This window comes from Syngnathus typhle, linkage group LG13, assembly GCF_033458585.1.
Source record: "Syngnathus typhle isolate RoL2023-S1 ecotype Sweden linkage group LG13, RoL_Styp_1.0, whole genome shotgun sequence".
Taxonomy (NCBI): Eukaryota; Metazoa; Chordata; class Actinopteri; order Syngnathiformes; family Syngnathidae; genus Syngnathus; species Syngnathus typhle.
Window position 1 is genome coordinate 1,826,340 of NC_083750.1, and position 18,219 is coordinate 1,844,558.

General features: G+C 42.3%; 1 protein-coding gene across 20 annotated transcripts in view; it reads left to right on the plus strand.

The window, feature by feature from the left end:
- The window catches only part of LOC133166020 (SUN domain-containing ossification factor-like), a 156,901-nt gene that overhangs the window by 18,124 nt on the left and 120,558 nt on the right, over nucleotides 1-18,219 (plus strand). For 18 of the 20 annotated variants that reach the window (XR_009717684.1, XR_009717683.1, XM_061295991.1 and 15 more), the window contains 11 exons: nucleotides 638-752; nucleotides 7,359-7,475; nucleotides 7,705-7,937; nucleotides 8,057-8,155; nucleotides 8,225-8,354; nucleotides 8,426-8,543; nucleotides 11,811-11,935; nucleotides 12,012-12,079; nucleotides 12,159-12,266; nucleotides 12,354-12,459; nucleotides 12,692-12,712. Coding sequence is in view for 18 of the 20 variants with exons in the window: in XM_061295991.1 (XP_061151975.1) it covers nucleotides 638-752; nucleotides 7,359-7,475; nucleotides 7,705-7,937; nucleotides 8,057-8,155; nucleotides 8,225-8,354; nucleotides 8,426-8,543; nucleotides 11,811-11,935; nucleotides 12,012-12,079; nucleotides 12,159-12,266; nucleotides 12,354-12,459; nucleotides 12,692-12,712 (1,240 nt within the window). In the remaining 2 variants the exon portion in view is untranslated. The remainder of the gene's footprint in view (nucleotides 1-637; nucleotides 753-7,358; nucleotides 7,476-7,704; nucleotides 7,938-8,056; nucleotides 8,156-8,224; nucleotides 8,355-8,425; nucleotides 8,544-11,810; nucleotides 11,936-12,011; nucleotides 12,080-12,158; nucleotides 12,267-12,353; nucleotides 12,460-12,691; nucleotides 12,713-18,219) is intronic. The other 2 variants (XM_061295984.1, XM_061295987.1) reach the window with 2 other exon arrangements.

Genomic DNA, 18,219 nt, shown 5'->3' on the forward strand with positions numbered 1-18,219 from the left:
CACAAAGATTTTATTTCAGGCAGGGGGCCGCAAAACATTGTCCTGAGGGCCGCAATTGGCCCGCGGGCCGCGAGTTTGAGACCCCTGCACTACATGATTACATTAGCTTGAACAAAACAATCCAGTAGCAAGACCTAAAATCCTGCAAGAACAAATCCGGATAATGGCCTAGTACATAAAGCGCAGTGTTGTGCTGTGAGATGAATTTCAGTGAGAACACCAGTTAGTTTTACTAATTTCAGTCTTATCTTAACTGATAAAGTGCATGCGCTGTATATTCCACTTTAATGTGTCTGACCTCTTTTGCGTTCTGGCAATGTGGTTCATTATATTGCTACAACATCATCTAGTTTATGATCTTAGTCTCCAGCAAAAAGTATTGAATTTGGCCTTACAGTTCTAATACTTTTCGGCACAGGACAAACATGTATTTGATTGAGTGTGTATAGTATGTTCCTTTTTGATTTGCTAGCCCTTCCTTAATTTGCAAACAGATAAGATAAATTCGACACGTGGCATTACAAGCCACCTGGACTTTTCCCAATGCCTCACATATAAAATATTTTTTGTAGCAACGTGTGGGCTTGCTGTAAGATAAGCAACATCAGTCGGTGATTATTGCTTCCTTGCCCTGCAGGTTCCCTAACTGCCATGTTGATTGCACAGAGCCAGACCAGGAGGCCCAAAGGTCTGAGCCTCGGCAGGACATCGATTTGGAGGGCGAGTCAGGGGACTCTCATCAGGAAGACGAGGTTGGCTTGACAGTTTGCGAGTAGCGGTTCTTATTCAACAATCACTCCCGATGATAGCATCACCATCAAATGCTTTTATCGAAACAATACCTCAAGCTTAAATATAAAAGTATTGTTTGTCTTGTAATATATGAATTTATTGACACACTTGAAGAGTTTAAGTGCAAAAGCAAACATTGCCATTCTTTGGTGAATTAAGTAAGATTTTACTTAAGATTTACTTAAATTTTAAGATGGCGGCGCCCCAGTCGGCTGCGGCTCGACGCGATTTCACAAATTTCACATAATATGCCGCCTAGGGCACTACTTATGAGACAAAGTTTAGGTTATCCATCCAGTAGGTAAGTTTATGATCGCCAGCGCCTGCTGGAGGTACGGTCATCAAGTGTTTTAGATGGACTCATAGACACAACTACCCTTGCCGGAGTGCTTCGGGCCCTAGCCCTGGAAGCTCACGTTGCAGCGGGCTCGCCGGGCAGCACACGCCGGAGAAGGAGTAAGCGGAGGCGGTGCGACCGGCGGCGAAAGCGCGGCTGTCGAGGTGGGCTAACGGCTAAGCTGAAGGCTAACCCCTACAAACCGCCACTTCCATCCATCTTCCTCTCCAACGTCCGCTCACTGGATAATAAAATGGACCATCTACAACTGGAACTCTCTTCAAAGAGGGAGGTTAGAGACTGCTGCGCTTTCATCCTGACGGAGACATGGCTGAACTCATCAATACCGGACTCCGCCGTTAGCCTGGAGGGGCTAGCTACATTCCCCGCTGACAGAAACAGCGACCTAAGCGGTAAATCCCGAGGAGGTGGGCTGTGTGTCTACATCAACAACAGCTGGTGCAAAAACGCTAGATCTGTCGCCAGCTTCTGCTCTTCGGACATCGAGCTTTTGACTGTCAACTGCAGACCCTTCTACCTGCCCAGGGAGTTTACTGTTGTTAGCATCACGGCCATGTATGTCCCTCCTAGCGCTAATACTAAAGAGGCCATGAGCGTTCTCTATCGAACAATCAGTGCAATCCACGCACACAGAGGGTGTTTTCATCATTGCTGGGGACTTCAACCAAGCTAACATGAAGACTATTCTCCCTCATTTTTACCAACACGTGGATTTTCCAACTCGGGGAGAGAACACTCTGGACTTGGTTTATACAAATATAAAAGATGCATTCAGAGCAGCCCCCCGCCCGCACCTCGGCTCTTCAGACCACCTATCTGAAATGCTAATCCCTGTTTACAGGCCCCTGCTGATCAGAGCAAAACCTACAGTGAAGCAGGTGAGGGTGTGGTCTGAGGGGGGCATGGAGCCGCTCCAGGACTGCTTTGAGTGCTCTGACTGGGACAGGTTCAGATCAGCAGCAACATATGACAATCAGATCGACATTGAGTACGCCATGACTGTGTTAGCCTACATCAACAAATGCACCGAGGACGTCAGCACCACTAAGACCATCATCAACCGAGCCAACCAACGACCCTGGATGACTGAGGAGGTTCGTCATACGCTGCGAGCACGGAACGCAGCCCTCAAGTCTGGCGACAAGGAGGCACTGAGGACAGCGAGAGCCAACTTGAACCGTGCCATCAGGTTAGCGAAGCGAAGCCACAGTCGAAAAATTCAGGATTTTTTCCACGACGCCAATAACACCAGGAGCATGTGGCAAGGCATACGAGCGATTACTGACTACAACTTACCCTCCCCCCCCGGTGGGTGAAGTTGATGGTGACTTCCTGAATGGTCTAAACAACTTCTTTGGGCGGTTTGAGGCACTAAACGGCACTCCGGCAGTTAAATCTGTTCCCCATCAGGAAGAGGAGGCACTCTGCCTTGACTCAGCCGACGTGTTGAAGACTCTCAGAAGAGTCAACCCACGTAAAGCCCCAGGCCCTGATAGCATACCTGGGCGGGTGTCATAGGAATGTGCAGGTCAGCTGGCTGGTGTCATCACAGACATTTTTAACATCTCGCTGGGCCAAGCCACGGTGCCTGTATGCTTCAAGGCTGCCTCCATCATTCCGGTGCCAAAGACACCTCAAATCACCTCATTCAATGACTACAGACCTGTGGCACTGACTCCCATCATGATGAAGTGCTTCGAAAGGCTGGTCAAAGACCACATCGTCTCCAGACTCCCCCCGACATTCGACCCGTTCCAGTTTGCCTACCGGAAGAACCGCTCTACTGAGGGTGCCATCTCCTCCGTTCTTCACCTGAGCCTGGCTCACCTGGAGGAGAGGAACACCCACGTGCGGTTGCTGTTCCTGGACTTCAGTTCAGCGTTTAACACCATCATTCCACAGCATCTGGTGGGAAAACTGGAAGGCCTGGGCTTCAGCAACCCCCTTCGGAACTGGCTGCTAGACTTCCTCACCAACAGACCTCAGTCAGTCCGGGTCGGACAGAACACCTCGGATGTCATCACCCTCAGCACAGGCTCCCCTCAAGGCTGCGTCCTGAGCCCCCTGCTGTTCACCCTGATGACACACGACTGCGCCCCCAGGTTCACCACCAATCACATCGTGAAGTTTGCAGACGACGCAACGGTGGTGGGCCTCATCAGCGATAACGACGACCTGGACTACAGAGAGGAGGTGGAGCAGTTGGTGGGCTGGTGCAGAGACAATGGACTGATCCTGAATGTGGATAAGACGAAGGAGATCATCGTCGACTTCAGGAAGAACCAGCCTCACCACGCTCCACTGATCATCAACAGCTCTGCTGTGGAGGTGGTCAGCAGCACTAAATTCCTGGGGGTCCACATCACAGACGACCTCACCTGGACTGGGAACACCACGACACTGGTCAAGAGGGCACAGAAGCGCTTGTACTTCCTGCGGAGGATGAGGAGAGCCCACCTGCCCCCACCCATCATGAGGACGTTCTACCGAAGCACCATAGAGAGTATTCTGACGAGCTGTCTCTCGGTGTGGTGTGGGGGTTTCAGCGCCTCCGATTGGAAGAACGTAAGGAGAGTGGTGAGGACAGCAGAGAGGCTCATCGGGGCTCCTCTTCCCTCCATTCAGGACTTGTCATCCCAGCGCTGCGTGTCCCAAGCCCAAAATATTATTAGTGACCCATCACACCCCCACCAAGGACTGTTCTCCCTGCTAAATTCTGGGAAGATGTTTCGCAGCATCCGCTGCAGGTCCACCAGGTTCTGCAATAGTTTTTTCCCTACTGTCGTCAGACTGTTGAACAGTCAACTTGGCGTTCCCCTGCGCGCTTTGTAAATACTGTTTTTGTTTCCTTCATTGCTGCACTTTATATTTATCTTATCTTATTTCATATTTATATAGAAATGTCACTTTTTGTCCAGCCGAAATATCATTCCTTTGTTGAAAGCCGTATGCAACGAAATTTTGTTTTGTGTGCACCAAGTGTTTACAAAATGACAATAAAGTGAAAAATCTAGAAAATCCCAGTAGATGATCTTCAAATAATTAATTTGCATATTATTCCATGACATAAGTATTTGATCATCTATCAACCAGTAAGAATTTTGGCTCTCACAGACCTGTTAGTTCATCTTTAAGAAGCCCGCCTTTCCCCCACTCATTACCTGTATTAACTGCACTTATTTGAACTCATTACCTGTATAAAAGATACCTGTCCACACACTCAATCAATCAGACTCCAGCCTATCCACAATGCTCAAGACCAGAGAGCTGTGTAAGGAGATCAGGGATAAAATTGTAGACCTGCACAAAGCTGGGATGGGCTACAGGACAATAGGCAAGCAGCTTGGTGAGAAGGCACCAACTGTTGCGCAATTATTAGAAAATGGGAGAAATTCAATCTCCCTCGGTCTGGGGCGCCATGCAAGATCTCACTTCGTGGGGCATTAATGATCATGAGGAAGGTGAGGAATGAGCCCAGAACTACACGGCAGGACCTGGTCAATGACCTGAATAGAGCTGGGACCACAGTCTATAAAAAACTGATCAGTAACACACTATGCCGTCTAGGATTAAAATCCTGCAGTGGACGCAAGGTGCCCTTGCTCAAGCCAACGCATATCAAGGTCCGTCTGAAGTTTGCAAATTACACATCTGGATGATCCAGAGGCGGTATGGGAGTAGGTCATGTGGTTTGATGAGACAAAAATAGAACTTTTTGTTTAAACCCCACTTGTCGTGTTTGGAGAAAGAAAAATGATGAGTACAACCCCAAGAACACCATCCCAACTGTGAAGGATGGCGGTGCAAACATCATTCTTTGGGGATGCTCTTCTGCAAAGGGAACAGGACGACTGCACCGTATTCAGGGAAGGATGAATGGGGCCATGTATCGTGAGATCTTGGCCAACAACCTCCTTCCCTCAGTAAGAGCATTGAAGATGGGTCGCGGCTGGGTCTTCCAGCATGACATCGACCTAAAACACAAAGCCAGGGCAACTAAGGAGTGGCTCCGTAGGAAACATCTCAAGGTCCTGGAGTGGCCTAGCCAGTCACCAGACCTGAATCCAATAGAGAATCTTTGGAGGGAGTTTAAAGTCTGTGTGGCCCAGCGACAGCCCTGAAACCTGAAGGCTCCGGAGGAGATCTGTTTGGAGGAGTGGGCCAAAATCCCTGCTGTAGTGTGTGCAAACCTGGTCAAGAACTACCGTATTTTCCGCCCTATAAGGCGCACCTAAAAACCTTTTTATCAAAAGTCAACAGTGCGCCTTATAGTCCGGTGCGCCTTATATAAGGATCAAGTGATGAATTTGTTGATCCATACTGGTTGTACACAGTGCTCTGCCAAAATGTTTTAGTACGTTTTAGTATGACTAGTAAATTACAAGGTCGCATCGCTTCCCAACATTACGGTAACTGTAGTCAGGGGGCGTCACCGAATAGCTGTTGTACCCGCGAGGCTATTTCATTTCAAAATAGGCTGCTCCGTTAATGTTTCGAGTAAATCTACGGATCGATATGGAAGGGAAACATAGGTAAGTAGTACCAATGCGTTAGATCGAGCTTTAGTCAGTTCTGATCATTTTATAGGAGCTCGTTTGAGAAACGCGATTGTTTACACTTTGCTGAGGCTCATGGGAGATTGCGAGCTGAGGGTCATGGGTTTTTGCGGATGGCTAATGCTATAACGATAGCTGCTATCCGCGCGAGGCTATTTCATGTCAAAATAGGCTGCTCTGTTCATGTTTCGAGTAAATCTACGGATCGATATGCAAGGGAAACATAGGTAAGTAGTACCAATGCGTTAGATCGAACTTTAGTCAGTTCTGATCATTTTATAGGAGCTCGTTTGAGAAACGCGATTGTTTACACTTTGCTAAGGCTCATGGGAGATTGCGAGCTGAGGGTCATGGGTTTTTGCGGATGGCTAATGCTATAACGATAGCTGCTATACGCGCGAGGCTATTTCATGTCAAAATAGGCTGCTCTGTTCATGTTTCGAGTAAATCTACGGATCGATATGAAAGGGAAACATAGGTAAGTAGTACCAATGCGTTAGATCGAACTTTAGTCAGTTCCAATCATTTTATAGGAGATCGTTTGAGAAACGCGATTGTTTACAGAGGGCTCGTTGGTTATTGGCTAGTGGGTGCATACCGCAACCCTAGTCAACCTCAGTTTGTTGCAGTAAAGCTTCTATTTTATGCGCCTTATAGGCCGGTGCGCCTTATATATGGACAAAGTTTTAAAATGGGCCGTTCATTGAAGGTGCGCCTTATACCCCGGTGCGCCTAATAGGGCGGAAAATACGGTACAGGAAACGTCTGATCTCTGTAATTGCAAACAAAGGTGTCTGCACCAAATATTAAGTTCTGTTTTTCTGAGGTATCAAATACTTATTTCATGCAATAAAATGGAAATTGATTACTGTTTTTTCCATGTATAATGCGCAAAATTTAACAAATCTATTGTCCTAAAATCTGGGGTGCGCATTATACATGGGTACAAAAAAAAAATATATATTTTTTTTAAATCCGGATATGATACGGAGGCCGCCATTACAGATGCGCTTTCTTCTCTGCTGTTCACTTCAAACACGCTCCATACGAACACAGTGCTCTCGTATCAGACGCTTGCTCGATCACCTGCTCGTTTGCTGTCACAATGTACCCTACACAAATCCGAAACATTTCTTCGCTATTAAGTTTGCTAGCGCATGCGCAGTGATACTGACCGGCAGAATAACATCCGGTTGTTCCCAAAGATGATCTTTTTTCTGAAATAATTCTACGTTTACGGACTTAAGTAGGAGTCAAAATTTGGGTGCGTATTATACATGGGTACAGGCTTTTTTCCAGCATCGACATGCCATTTTTAGGGTGCGTATTATACATGGGGCGCATTATACATGGAAAAAAACGGTATTTAAAAATCATACAATGTGATTTTCGGGATTTTTTTTTTAGATTCCATCACTCACAGTTGAAGAGTACCTATGATAGAAATTACAGACTTCTACATGCTTTGCAAGTGGGAAAGCCTGAAAAAAAACAGTGTATCAAATACTTGTTCTCCCCACTGTGTATACTGTATATTTGGTTGTGCGTTAAAGCTAAAACAATTTATTTAGGGCATTTGAAGTCAACACGTATTTAACAATTAAGAGGTTAACTTCCCTCCATCCCCCCATCCCTTTGTATGATGTCTTCAGGCGGGTGAGAGCTTGGCTTCGCACCTCCAGTCGTACAGAAATGAACAGTCACAAGGGGATCATCAAAAAGAAGAGCAGTCCACTCAAACGGTGGACAAAGAAGAGACTCATTCGGAGGTAAGTCAAATATCAAGTTGTTATTCTCACCGATTTTATAAAAAAATAAAAATAAAAAAATAAAAATGTTGAACGTACATCAATGCTCAAATTGTTGCCTAACTGGGCAATAGTTACTTACTTCACTACTGCCTGGTTATTATAAATGCGACATTTGGAGTCCATGCAAACTCGGTTATTCCTCAAAGTCAAAACAATTCCAAAGTTTTGCTTGACCTTTATCTTCCAGCCCCATGAACTGGACAAGCCCAGCTTAGAGGCAACCTCAGAGATCGTCAGAGCTATTTCCCAGCCAAAGGAGGAACACAAGCTACACTTGGAAATGGAAAACTTTGATGTACCTGCTGCTCAAGAACAAGAATCAGTTGTCCTGATTAGGTCTTCCGATACAGACTATGAATCCACAGTTGAGGGAAATGACAGTCCTGGTATTCCTAGCCTTCAAAACATTATAACAGTCAGGCAAGAATATCACAATTCTATTTAATTTGAGATTTAATTCATTAAGATATTTCATGAAGCGCTGCCTTTTTTTCCCTCCTAAATTGTTAGATTACAAAAATTTGCTCTTGTCATCTTAGTGTTTTGGACGATGAAAATGACGAAGCTCATTCTGACGTCCTTGACTCTGAGTTGCCTGCTGAATGCATGGAAGAGGCTAATCCCTATCATCATGGCAGGTAGTGAACTACTTTTAATCGGTCAATCCCAGATGAAAGATTCTGAATTCTATTAAAATGTTGTTGTAGGCTTCCTCCAGTCATTTTGGAAAACATGTCAAACGCTCACACAACTGGTACCAAAATTCACAGTGACCCACCGAATGCCCAGGCTGCTCAGCATCTGGATGACAGCGTATCACACCCGCTCAACGAGCAAGTAAGTAACATAGGCAACAAATGGCTGCCGCCTCCGCAAGCACCAATTTCAGTTTTGATATCGTCCCTCAGGACTTGAATATTGCCAACACCGCGGACACCGATCCTACCGTGAACAGCAAAGACCCTGAAGACATCCCAACGTTTGATGAGTGGAAGCGGAAGATGATGGAGGTGGAGAATGAAAAAAGTACTGTTCTATTATTGTGCTTTTTTTTTTATTTTTTATTTTATTAAATAGAATACCGTGTTTTCCGGTCTACAAGGCACACCTAAAAACCTAACATTTTCTCAAAAGCCGACAGTGCGCCTTATAGTCCGGTGCGCCTTATATATGGATCAATTGATGAATTTGTGGATCCATGCTGGTTGTACACAGTGCTCTGCCAACATGTTTCAGTACGTTTTAGTGCGTCTAGTAAATTACAAGGTCGCATCGCTTCCCAGCATTGGAAGGTCAGGGGGCGTCACTGAATAGCTGTTGTACCCGTGAGGCTATTTCATTTCAAAATAGGCTGCTCCGTTAATGTTCTGAGTAAATTTACAGATCGATATGGAAGGGAAACATTGGTAAGCAGTACCAATGTGTTAGATTGAATTTTAGTCAGTTCCGATCATTTTATAGGAGATCGTTTGAGAAACGCTATTGTTTACACTTTGCTGAGGCTCATGGGAGTCTGCCAGCTGAGGCTCATGGGAGTTTGCGGGTGGCTAATGCTATAGTGATAGCCGCTATACCAGAGATGGGACCAAGTCTCACATGTGCAAGTCTCAAGTAAGTCTTAACCTTCAAGTCTCAAGTAAGTCCCAAGTCCTTTTTTTCTTGGGCAAGTCAAGTCCTTAAATAAAAGTTAAAAAGTTAAAGTCCCAATGATCGTCACACACACATCTGGGTGTGGTGAAAATTGTCCTCTGCATTTAACCCATCCCCATGTGATTTTGATCCATCCCCTGGGGGAGAGGGGAGCAGTGAGCAGCAGCGGTGCCGCGCTCGGGAATCATTTGGTGAAATAGGTCAAGTCCAAGTCAAGTACTTAAATAGGTCAAGTTAACTGTAGTTTTTATTTATTAACTTGCTCTATATTAAGTCATATTTATTTAATTCAGTTTCATCATCATATTCATTGCATTAAACTATATATACACACACCTATTTAGATAAATGAAAAGCACTTACTTGGCAGAATGGCTCCACAGATGATGGACAAAGTTTGAAGTTGTCGTCTGGCTGTCCGAAATGTTTTTGTTGGCATCTCGCACTGTGCTTTCCATCTTTTGCCATCATAAAAGTAATTGCGATAGCCGAAGGTGTTGACTCGCGGTACCGCTCCCACTGACATGTTTGCGCATGTCTGATATAAAGGGCCGTGATTCGCCAATAAACACGTTCAGTAGGTAGAGAGGGCACGACAAATTGATTGACAGGGTAGTGATCCAGTCATGACAACGCCATTCTCAGCTTGCGTTCCTACCGCGTTATCGATATATATTTTTTTATGTATTATTAATTTTATATTCAAACTGAAAACATAAACTAAATAACACTGAAGTCATTCAAGTCATTGTGTCTCAAGTCAAGTCCCGAGTCTTTAACTTCCAAGTCGAGTCAAGTTTTTTCATTTTTTGTCAAGTCACAAGTCATCAAAACAGCGACTCGAGTAGACTCGAGTCCAAGTCACAGTGACTCGAGTCCCCATCTCTGCGCTATAAGCACGAGGCTATTTCATGTCAAAATAGGCTGCTCTGTTTTGAGTAAATTTACGGATCGATATGGAAGGGAAACATAGGTAAGCAGCATGCGTTAGATCGAACTTTAGTAATTTCTGATCATTTTATTGGAGATAGTTTGAGAACCGCGATTGTTTACAGAGGGCTCATTGGTTATTGGCTAGTGGATGCATACCGCAACCCTAGTCAACCTCAGTTTGTTGCAGTATAGCCTCTATTTTATGCGCCTTTTACTCCGGTGCGCCCTATATATGAAATAATTTCTAAAATAAAAAATTCAATGAGGGTGCGCATTATAATCCAGTGCGCCTTTTGGTGTGATAAATACGTAGTCTTAGAAAACAATTACCGTATTTTCCGCCCTATAAGGCGCACCTAAAAACCTAAATTTTTATCAAAAGTCAACAGTGCGCCTTATAGCCCGGTGCGCCTTATATATGGATCAAGTGATGAATTTGTTGATCCATACTGGTTGTACACAGTGCTCTGCCAAAATGTTTTAGTACGTTTTAGTACGACTAGTAAATTACAAGGTCGCATCGCTTCCCAGCATTACGGTAACTGTAGTCAGGGGGCGTCACCGAATAGCTGTTGTACCCGCGAGGCTATTTCATTTCAAAATAGGCTGCTCCGTTAATGTTTCGAGTAAATCTACGGATCGATATGGAAGGGAAACATAGGTAAGTAGTACCAATGCGTTAGATCGAACTTTAGTCAGTTCTGATCATTTTATAGGAGATCGTTTGAGAGACGCGATTGTTTACACTTTGCTGAGGCTCATGGGAGATTGCGAGCCGAGGCTCATGTTTTTTTGCGGATGGCTAATGCTATAACGATAGCTGCTATACGCGCGAGGCTATTTCATGTCAAAATAGGCTGCTCTGTTCATGTTTCGAGTAATTCTACGGATTGATATGGAAGGGAATCATAGGTAAGTAGTACCAATGCGTTAGATCGAACTTTGGTCAGTTCTGATCATTTTATAGGCACTCGTTTGAGAGACGCGATTGTTTACACTTTGCTGAGGCTCATGGGAGATTGCGAGCTGAGGCTCTTAGGAAATTGCGGATGGCTAATGCTATAACGATAGCTGCTATACGCGCGAGGCTATTTCATGTCAAAATAGGCTGCTCTGTTAATGTTTCGAGTAATTCTGCGGATCGATATGGAAGGGAAACATAGGTAAGTAGTACCAATGCGTTAGATCGAACTTTAGTCAGTTCTGATCATTTTATAGGAGCTCGTTTGAGAGACGCGATTGTTTACACTTTGCTGAGGCTCATGGGAGATTGCGAGCTGAGGCTCATAGGAAATCGCGGATGGCTAATGCTATAACGATAGCTGCTATACGCGCGAGGCTATTTCATGTCAAAATAGGCCGCGCTGTTAATGTTTCGAATAAATCTACGGATCGATATGGAAGGGAAACATAGGTAAGTAGTACCAATGCGTTCGATTGAACTTATGTCAGTTCCAATCATTTTATAGGAGATTGTTTGAGAAACGCGATTGTTGATTGGTTATTGGCTAGTGGGTGCAGACCGCAACCCTAGTCAACCTCAGTTTGTTGCAGTAAAGCTTCTATTTTATGCGCCTTATAGGCCGGTGCGCCTTATATATGGACAAAGTTTTAAAATGGGCCGTTCATTGAAGGTGCGCCTTATACCCCGGTGCGCCTTATAGGGCGGAAAATACGGTAATACAATGCTCGTATTTTTTTCCCCATTAGCTCTGTCCACACATACTTCTACTAATGGGGGTTCCAATGTAGTCAAGAAGATGCAAAAAAACTTCAACAACTATGCTTCCGTGGAGTGTGGAGCAAAAATTCTTGGTGCTAATCCAGAAGCTAAGGTATGTTATGTGACACTAACAGCAGCCCCATAATGACCAATCAAGATGGTATTTTTTATTTATTTGTCGCTTTCAGAGCACTTCGGCCATATTGAAGGAGAATATGGACTTGTACATGCTTAATCCCTGCAGTAATAAAATCTGGTATGTGTTTTACATAAAACACCAGATGTCTTTTCAAAAATATTTCCTTGTTAGCTTTTGATAAATGACTCTCTTGCAGGTTCATCATTGAGCTCTGTGAGCCCATTCAGGTGAAGCAGTTGGATATTGCCAATTTTGAGCTCTTTTCTTCTACACCCAAAGACTTTCTCGTCTCCATTAGCGACAGGTAAACTGCAAACCTTTTTTTTTTTCCCGATGAGCTACCAAACAGCAAATGCACTTTCTTGCTGCGTTTGTCAATATACTCATGTAGATACCCGACCAACAAATGGCTCAAATTGGGAACCTTTCATGGCCGGGACGAACGCACAGTACAGAGCTTCCCATTGGATGAGCAGCTTTATGCTAAATATGTCAAAGTAAGACCAGTAGTTTTTTATTTTTCTTTCTAGCTGTTATTGGACTGCCCATATCCTCTTCTGCTTATTTTGCTTTGTATTTTAGGTATTCCGAATTCATAAAATGACACAGTATATAGTTATGTAACCTAATTCTATAATTTCAATATTAGAAGCATGTGAGATTGTTTTCAATGCACCTATTTAGCTTAATTTTTTTTCCTTCTACCCCTCCTCCCTTCTCTTGCTTCAGATGTTCACCAAGTACATAAAGGTTAGCCTTTGTTTTGTGTAGATGTTTGCCAATTGAATGAATTCAATAGGACTCGTGGAAGGGAGTATATTTGTTAACATACTTGTCCTTTTGGCTGATCAGCTTCCCTTCTAACATGCAGCTAACAATGATAGAATCAGTTTTCCTTAACAAATCTTCAAATTTGCTTTATGAATGAGCTGTTGTATTTTCTAACTCCTCTAGGTGGCACTCTGTTCAACATTGGGCTGAAAGTACACTAACATTTCTGAACCCCTTTTATTCAAACCAACAGTGTCATCTAGAGAAGTAAAAAAAGTAGATAAAACTGGTTCATATAGCAAATTTGAAGCTTGATTTTTCTCATCACTAATCTTCCTACATACACATCAATCAAATATCGTAATTTTGGACTATAAATCGCTCCGGAGTATAAATCGCACCAGCCATAAAATGCCCAAAAATGTGAAAAAAAACATTCCGTAATTTTCGGACTAAAAGTTGCACCGGAGTATAAATCGCACCAGCCATAAAATGCCCCAAAAAGCTAAAATAAACATATAAGTCGCTCCGGAGTATAAATCTCATTTTGGGGGGCAATTTATTCGACAAAATCCAACACCAAGAACAGTCATGAACGAGCAACAACAGGCTAAACCAGGACTGGGCAAACTTTTTGACTCGCGGGCCGAACTGGGTTCTAAATTTGGACCGGAGGGCCGAACCAGGAGCAGATGGACGTAGTGTTTGTATGAAGTAATATAAGCGACCTGTAAAGGTCATTGCATAAAAGATTGTGGCCTTTAGTAGGTAGTAAAGCATGGATATTCCAAACAAGTTTTTTGAAAACAAATGCATTTATTAACAGCATTAAATTTTTTTAATAATAATTCACTAAAAAACTGCTATCAGTGATTCTCATAAAATACGACACTGTTATTATGAATAACAGTCTCCATCACTTCAGTGCCTGCAGGTCAGATTAATGAAAGATCTTATGAGATCACATCAAACAGCAAACATTCTGACCAAATATATCATCTTGAAGAATCGGTGAACGCATACATCCAAATAAAGTAATCAAAACGGCAACACGGTGAGGGGTATCTGAAAATCAGAGCAGAGTTTTAACTCACAAACACCTGGTAACAGAGGTGAGGAAACGAGAAACACTTCCTTAAAGTAAGCCTTAAGAACTTTACAGGTTAAGATTAGTCACAAACAGGTGGTGCATCAATGTCCTTGAGCATCCTGCATTGTTTGAAAATGAGAATGGTCGCTAGTTTCAATCCCTGCTATGTGTACAAATCATATTCAAAATGCCTCCCCTTCATTTTCAGTAGGAACAGTGTTGTTGGTCTCCCTTTTTTGCTAATGCGTCATAGTCTGGAGTAAAATTTGTTGTGGCAATTCTTAGGCGAGATCCGAGGTGTTGGTCCGTTTATCTTGATCTGTGACGGGTTGATGTTGACGTTCATGTGGCTGAACGTCACGTCGCGTACGTCGAGCCAAATTGGCCACTCTCTTTTAAACGCTCGGCACTGTGTCCACCTTGCTTTTCCTTGGGCGACTCATTTTAATGGAAGGATTCTAGGGGAAGGTTTGTGGGTGGCTTTAGCGCAAAACTGCATCTGAAAGCTCAGCGCGCGAATTACAAGAATGCTGTCGTCACAGCCCAAGCTCCAAATTCGGGACTGATACAAATAGAGCGCGGGTGCGCCATGTCCGTACTACTGAGTACGTACACGCACTTGTGAGTGTGCACCGAGCTTTCTGACACGGCTTCCGGTAGTAAATGCGCAGGCGAGCGCTTCCCCATCTACTGGGGAAACGCAGCCATTGCAGGCAAATTGACCAAAAAAGAAAAGTTTAATACAATTCGTTCAGGGTTGGCGGGCCGGATTAAACGGTCCCGTGGGCCTGATGTGGCCCGCGGGCTGTAGTTTGCCCACCACTGGGCTAAACGATAGGTATGCTAACGTGACATAAACACAAACTAAGAGCTGAGAACGGCCCTGACGTAAAATTCAGAGTTATTCAAAAAACGATTACATAAATAACACGTTAATAAAACCATCTACGTTACTCCAATTCATTAAATCCATCAATCGTCCTTTGTCAACAATGCGTGCGCGCCGCTGACGGCTCTTGCACTTCAAAATATTCCACAGGCCCATATAACGATATATAAGTTATATATCAAATAACTATTACCGTTTTTTTTCCATGTATAATGCGCTCCATGTATAATACGCACCCTAAAAATGGCATGTCGATCTTGGAAAAAAGCCTGTACCGATGTATAATACGCACCCAAATTTGGACTCCTACTTAAGTCCGTAAACGTAAAATTATTTCAGAAAAAAGATCATCTTTGGGAACAACCGGATGTTATTCTGCCGGTCAGTATCACTGCGCATGCGCTAGCAAACTCGATAGCGAAGAAATGTTTCGGATTTGTGTAGGGTACATTGTGACAGCAAACGAGCAGGTGATCGAGCAAGCGTCTGATACGAGAGCATTGTGTTCGTATGGAGCTTGTTTGAAGTGAACAGCAGAGAAGAAAGCGCATCTGTAATGGCGGCCTCCGTATCATATCCATATATTAAAAAAAAAAAAGAAAAAGATTTTTTTTTTTTTGTACCCATGTATAATGCGCACCCAAGATTTTAGGACAATAAATTAATTACATTTTGCGCATTATACATGGGAAAAAACGGTATATAAGCAATAATGTTATCAAACCATCTGTGCACTCTAAATCAGTGGTCCCCAACCTTTTTTTGCGCCACGGACCGGTTACATGTCAGAAATATTTTCGCGGACCGGCATTTATATAAATAAATAATACATTTATATAAATAAATAAATACATTTATAATAAATATATAAATACGATGAAATAAAATGATACGACTGACATAAAAGTCAAAGTCAAAGTCTGCTTTATTGTCAACGTCTTCACATGCCGAGACACACAAAGAGATCGAAATTACGTTTTCTCTATCCCACGGTGACAGGACATATTACATGATAGACATACAAGTAAACGACGCAATATAAAAAACAAGAAGGCACAAACAATAAATAATAAGACTAATAATAAATAAACAGATAACACAACAAACTAGAATTTTGCAATTTCTGGAGAAATTGCGTGTGAAGGCGAAATGTATGAATAACTTCTTCGGGGAATGCTGCCGAACGATGTTGAAACGTGTTGAATTACTTGAGAAATGTAGAATATTTGGAGAATTTGTGGTGAATTTCAAAATAAAAGATGTGAAGTTTTTGGTAAGTGGGAAGTTGTGGAATAGGTAGAAAAATGATGAACAGTTGAAAGTTGGAATGGGTTGAATCGGTTGAAAAATGTAGAAATGAGAAGGGAAAAAGGAATTGGGTGTGAATTTCAAAATAAAAGATGTGAAGGTTTTGGGAAGTTGTGGAATAGGTCGAAAAATGATGAACAGTGAAGTTGGAATGGGTTGAATCGGTTGAAAAATGTAGAAATGAGAAGGGAAAAGGGAATTGGGTGTGAATTTCAAAATAAAAGATGTGAAGTTTTTGGTAAGTGGGAAGTTGTGGAATAGGTAGAAAAATGATGAACAGTTGAAAGTTGGAATGGGTTGAATCGGTTGAAAAATGTAGAAATGAGAAGGGAAAAGGGAATTGGGTGTGAATTTCAAAATAAAAGATGTGAAGTTTTTGGTAAGTGGGAAGTTGTGGAATAGGTAGAAAAATGATGAACAGTTGAAAGTTGGAATGGGTTGAATCGGTTGAAAAATGTAGAAAGGAGAAGGGAAAAGGGAATTGAGTGTGAATTTCAAAATAAAAGATGTGAAGTTTTTGGTAAGTGGGAAGTTGTGGAATAGGTAGAAAAATGATGAACAGTTGAAAGTTGGAATGGGTTGAATCGGTTGAAAAATGTAGAAATGAGAAGGGAAAAGGGAATTGGGTGTGAATTTCAAAATAAAAGATGTGAAGTTTTTGGTAAGTGGGAAGTTGTGGAATAGGTAGAAAAATGATGAACAGTTGAAAGTTGGAATGGGTTGAATCGGTTGAAAAATGTAGAAATGAGAAGGGAAAAAGGAATTGGGTGTGAATTTCAAAATAAAAGATGTGAAGTATTTGGGAAGTTGTGGAATAGGTAGAAAAATGATGAACAGTTCAAAGTTGGAATGGGTTGAATCGGTTGAAAAATGTAGAAATTAGAGTACAAAAACGGAATTTGAGAGAATTTTGGTTGAATTTCAAAATAAAAGATGTGAAGTTTTTGGTAAGTGGGAAGTTGTGGAATAGGTAGAAAAATGATGAACAGTTGAAAGTTGGAATGGGTTGAATCGGTTGAAAAATGTAGAAATTAGAGTAGAAAAACGGAATTTAAGAGAATTTTAGTTGAATTTCAAAATAAAAGATGTGAAGTTTTTGGTAAGTGGAACGTTGTGGAATAGGTAGGCAAAAGATGAACAGTTGAAAGTTGGAACGAGTTGAATCGGTTGAAAAATGTAGAAGTTAGAGGTGAAAAACGAAATTTTGTGAAAATTTGTCGGAATTTTTAACGTGAAAACGTGAAATTTTCGAATTTGGGAATTTTGGGAATATCGAGAATCCTTCCGAATGTGATTAGAATGTGCTGAATGATGTGAATTTCAAATTGGAACGACGTAAATGTGAAATGTCGAATGTGCCATTAAGAATGAATGGGGAAAAATTTGTCGGAATTTGGGGAATTTTGCGGAATCGGAAAATATTCGGAATGAGAAAAATGGAAGCCACCCTTTCCTGAATATTTGGAATACGTGAAAAGTGGAATGGAGTGAATCGGATGAATTATGTGGACGATGAAACGGGACAAAAAAGTGAGGAGAATAAAATAGAAGAATAACTAGAATTTTGCAATTTCTGGAGAAATTGCGTGTGAAGGCGAAATGTATGAATAACTTCTTCGGGGAATGCTGCCGAACGATGTTGAAACGTGTTGAATTACTTGAGAAATGTAGAATATTTGGAGAATTTGTGGCGAATTTCAAAATAAAAGATGTGAAGTTTTTGGTAAGTGGGAAGTTGTGGAATAGGTAGAAGAATGATGAACAGTTGAAAGTTGGAATGGGTTGAATCGGTTGAAAATGTAGAAATGAGAAGGGAAAAAGGAATTGGGTATGAATTTCAAAATAAAAGATGTGAAGGTTTTGGGAAGTTGTGGAATAGGTCGAAAAATGATGAACAGTTGAAAGTTGGAATGGGTTGAACCGGTTGAAAAATGTAGAAATGAGAAGGGAAAAGGGAATTGAGTGTGAATTTCAAAATAAAAGATGTGAAGTTTTTGGTAAGTGGGAAGTTGTGGAATAGGTAGAAAAATGATGAACAGTTGAAAGTTGGAATGGGTTGAATCGGTTGAAAAATGTAGAAATGAGAAGGGAAAAGGGAATTGAGTGTGAATTTCAAAATAAAAGATGTGAAGTTCTTGGTAAGTGGGAAGTTGTGGAATAGGTAGAAAAATGATGAACAGTTGAAAGTTGGAATGGGTT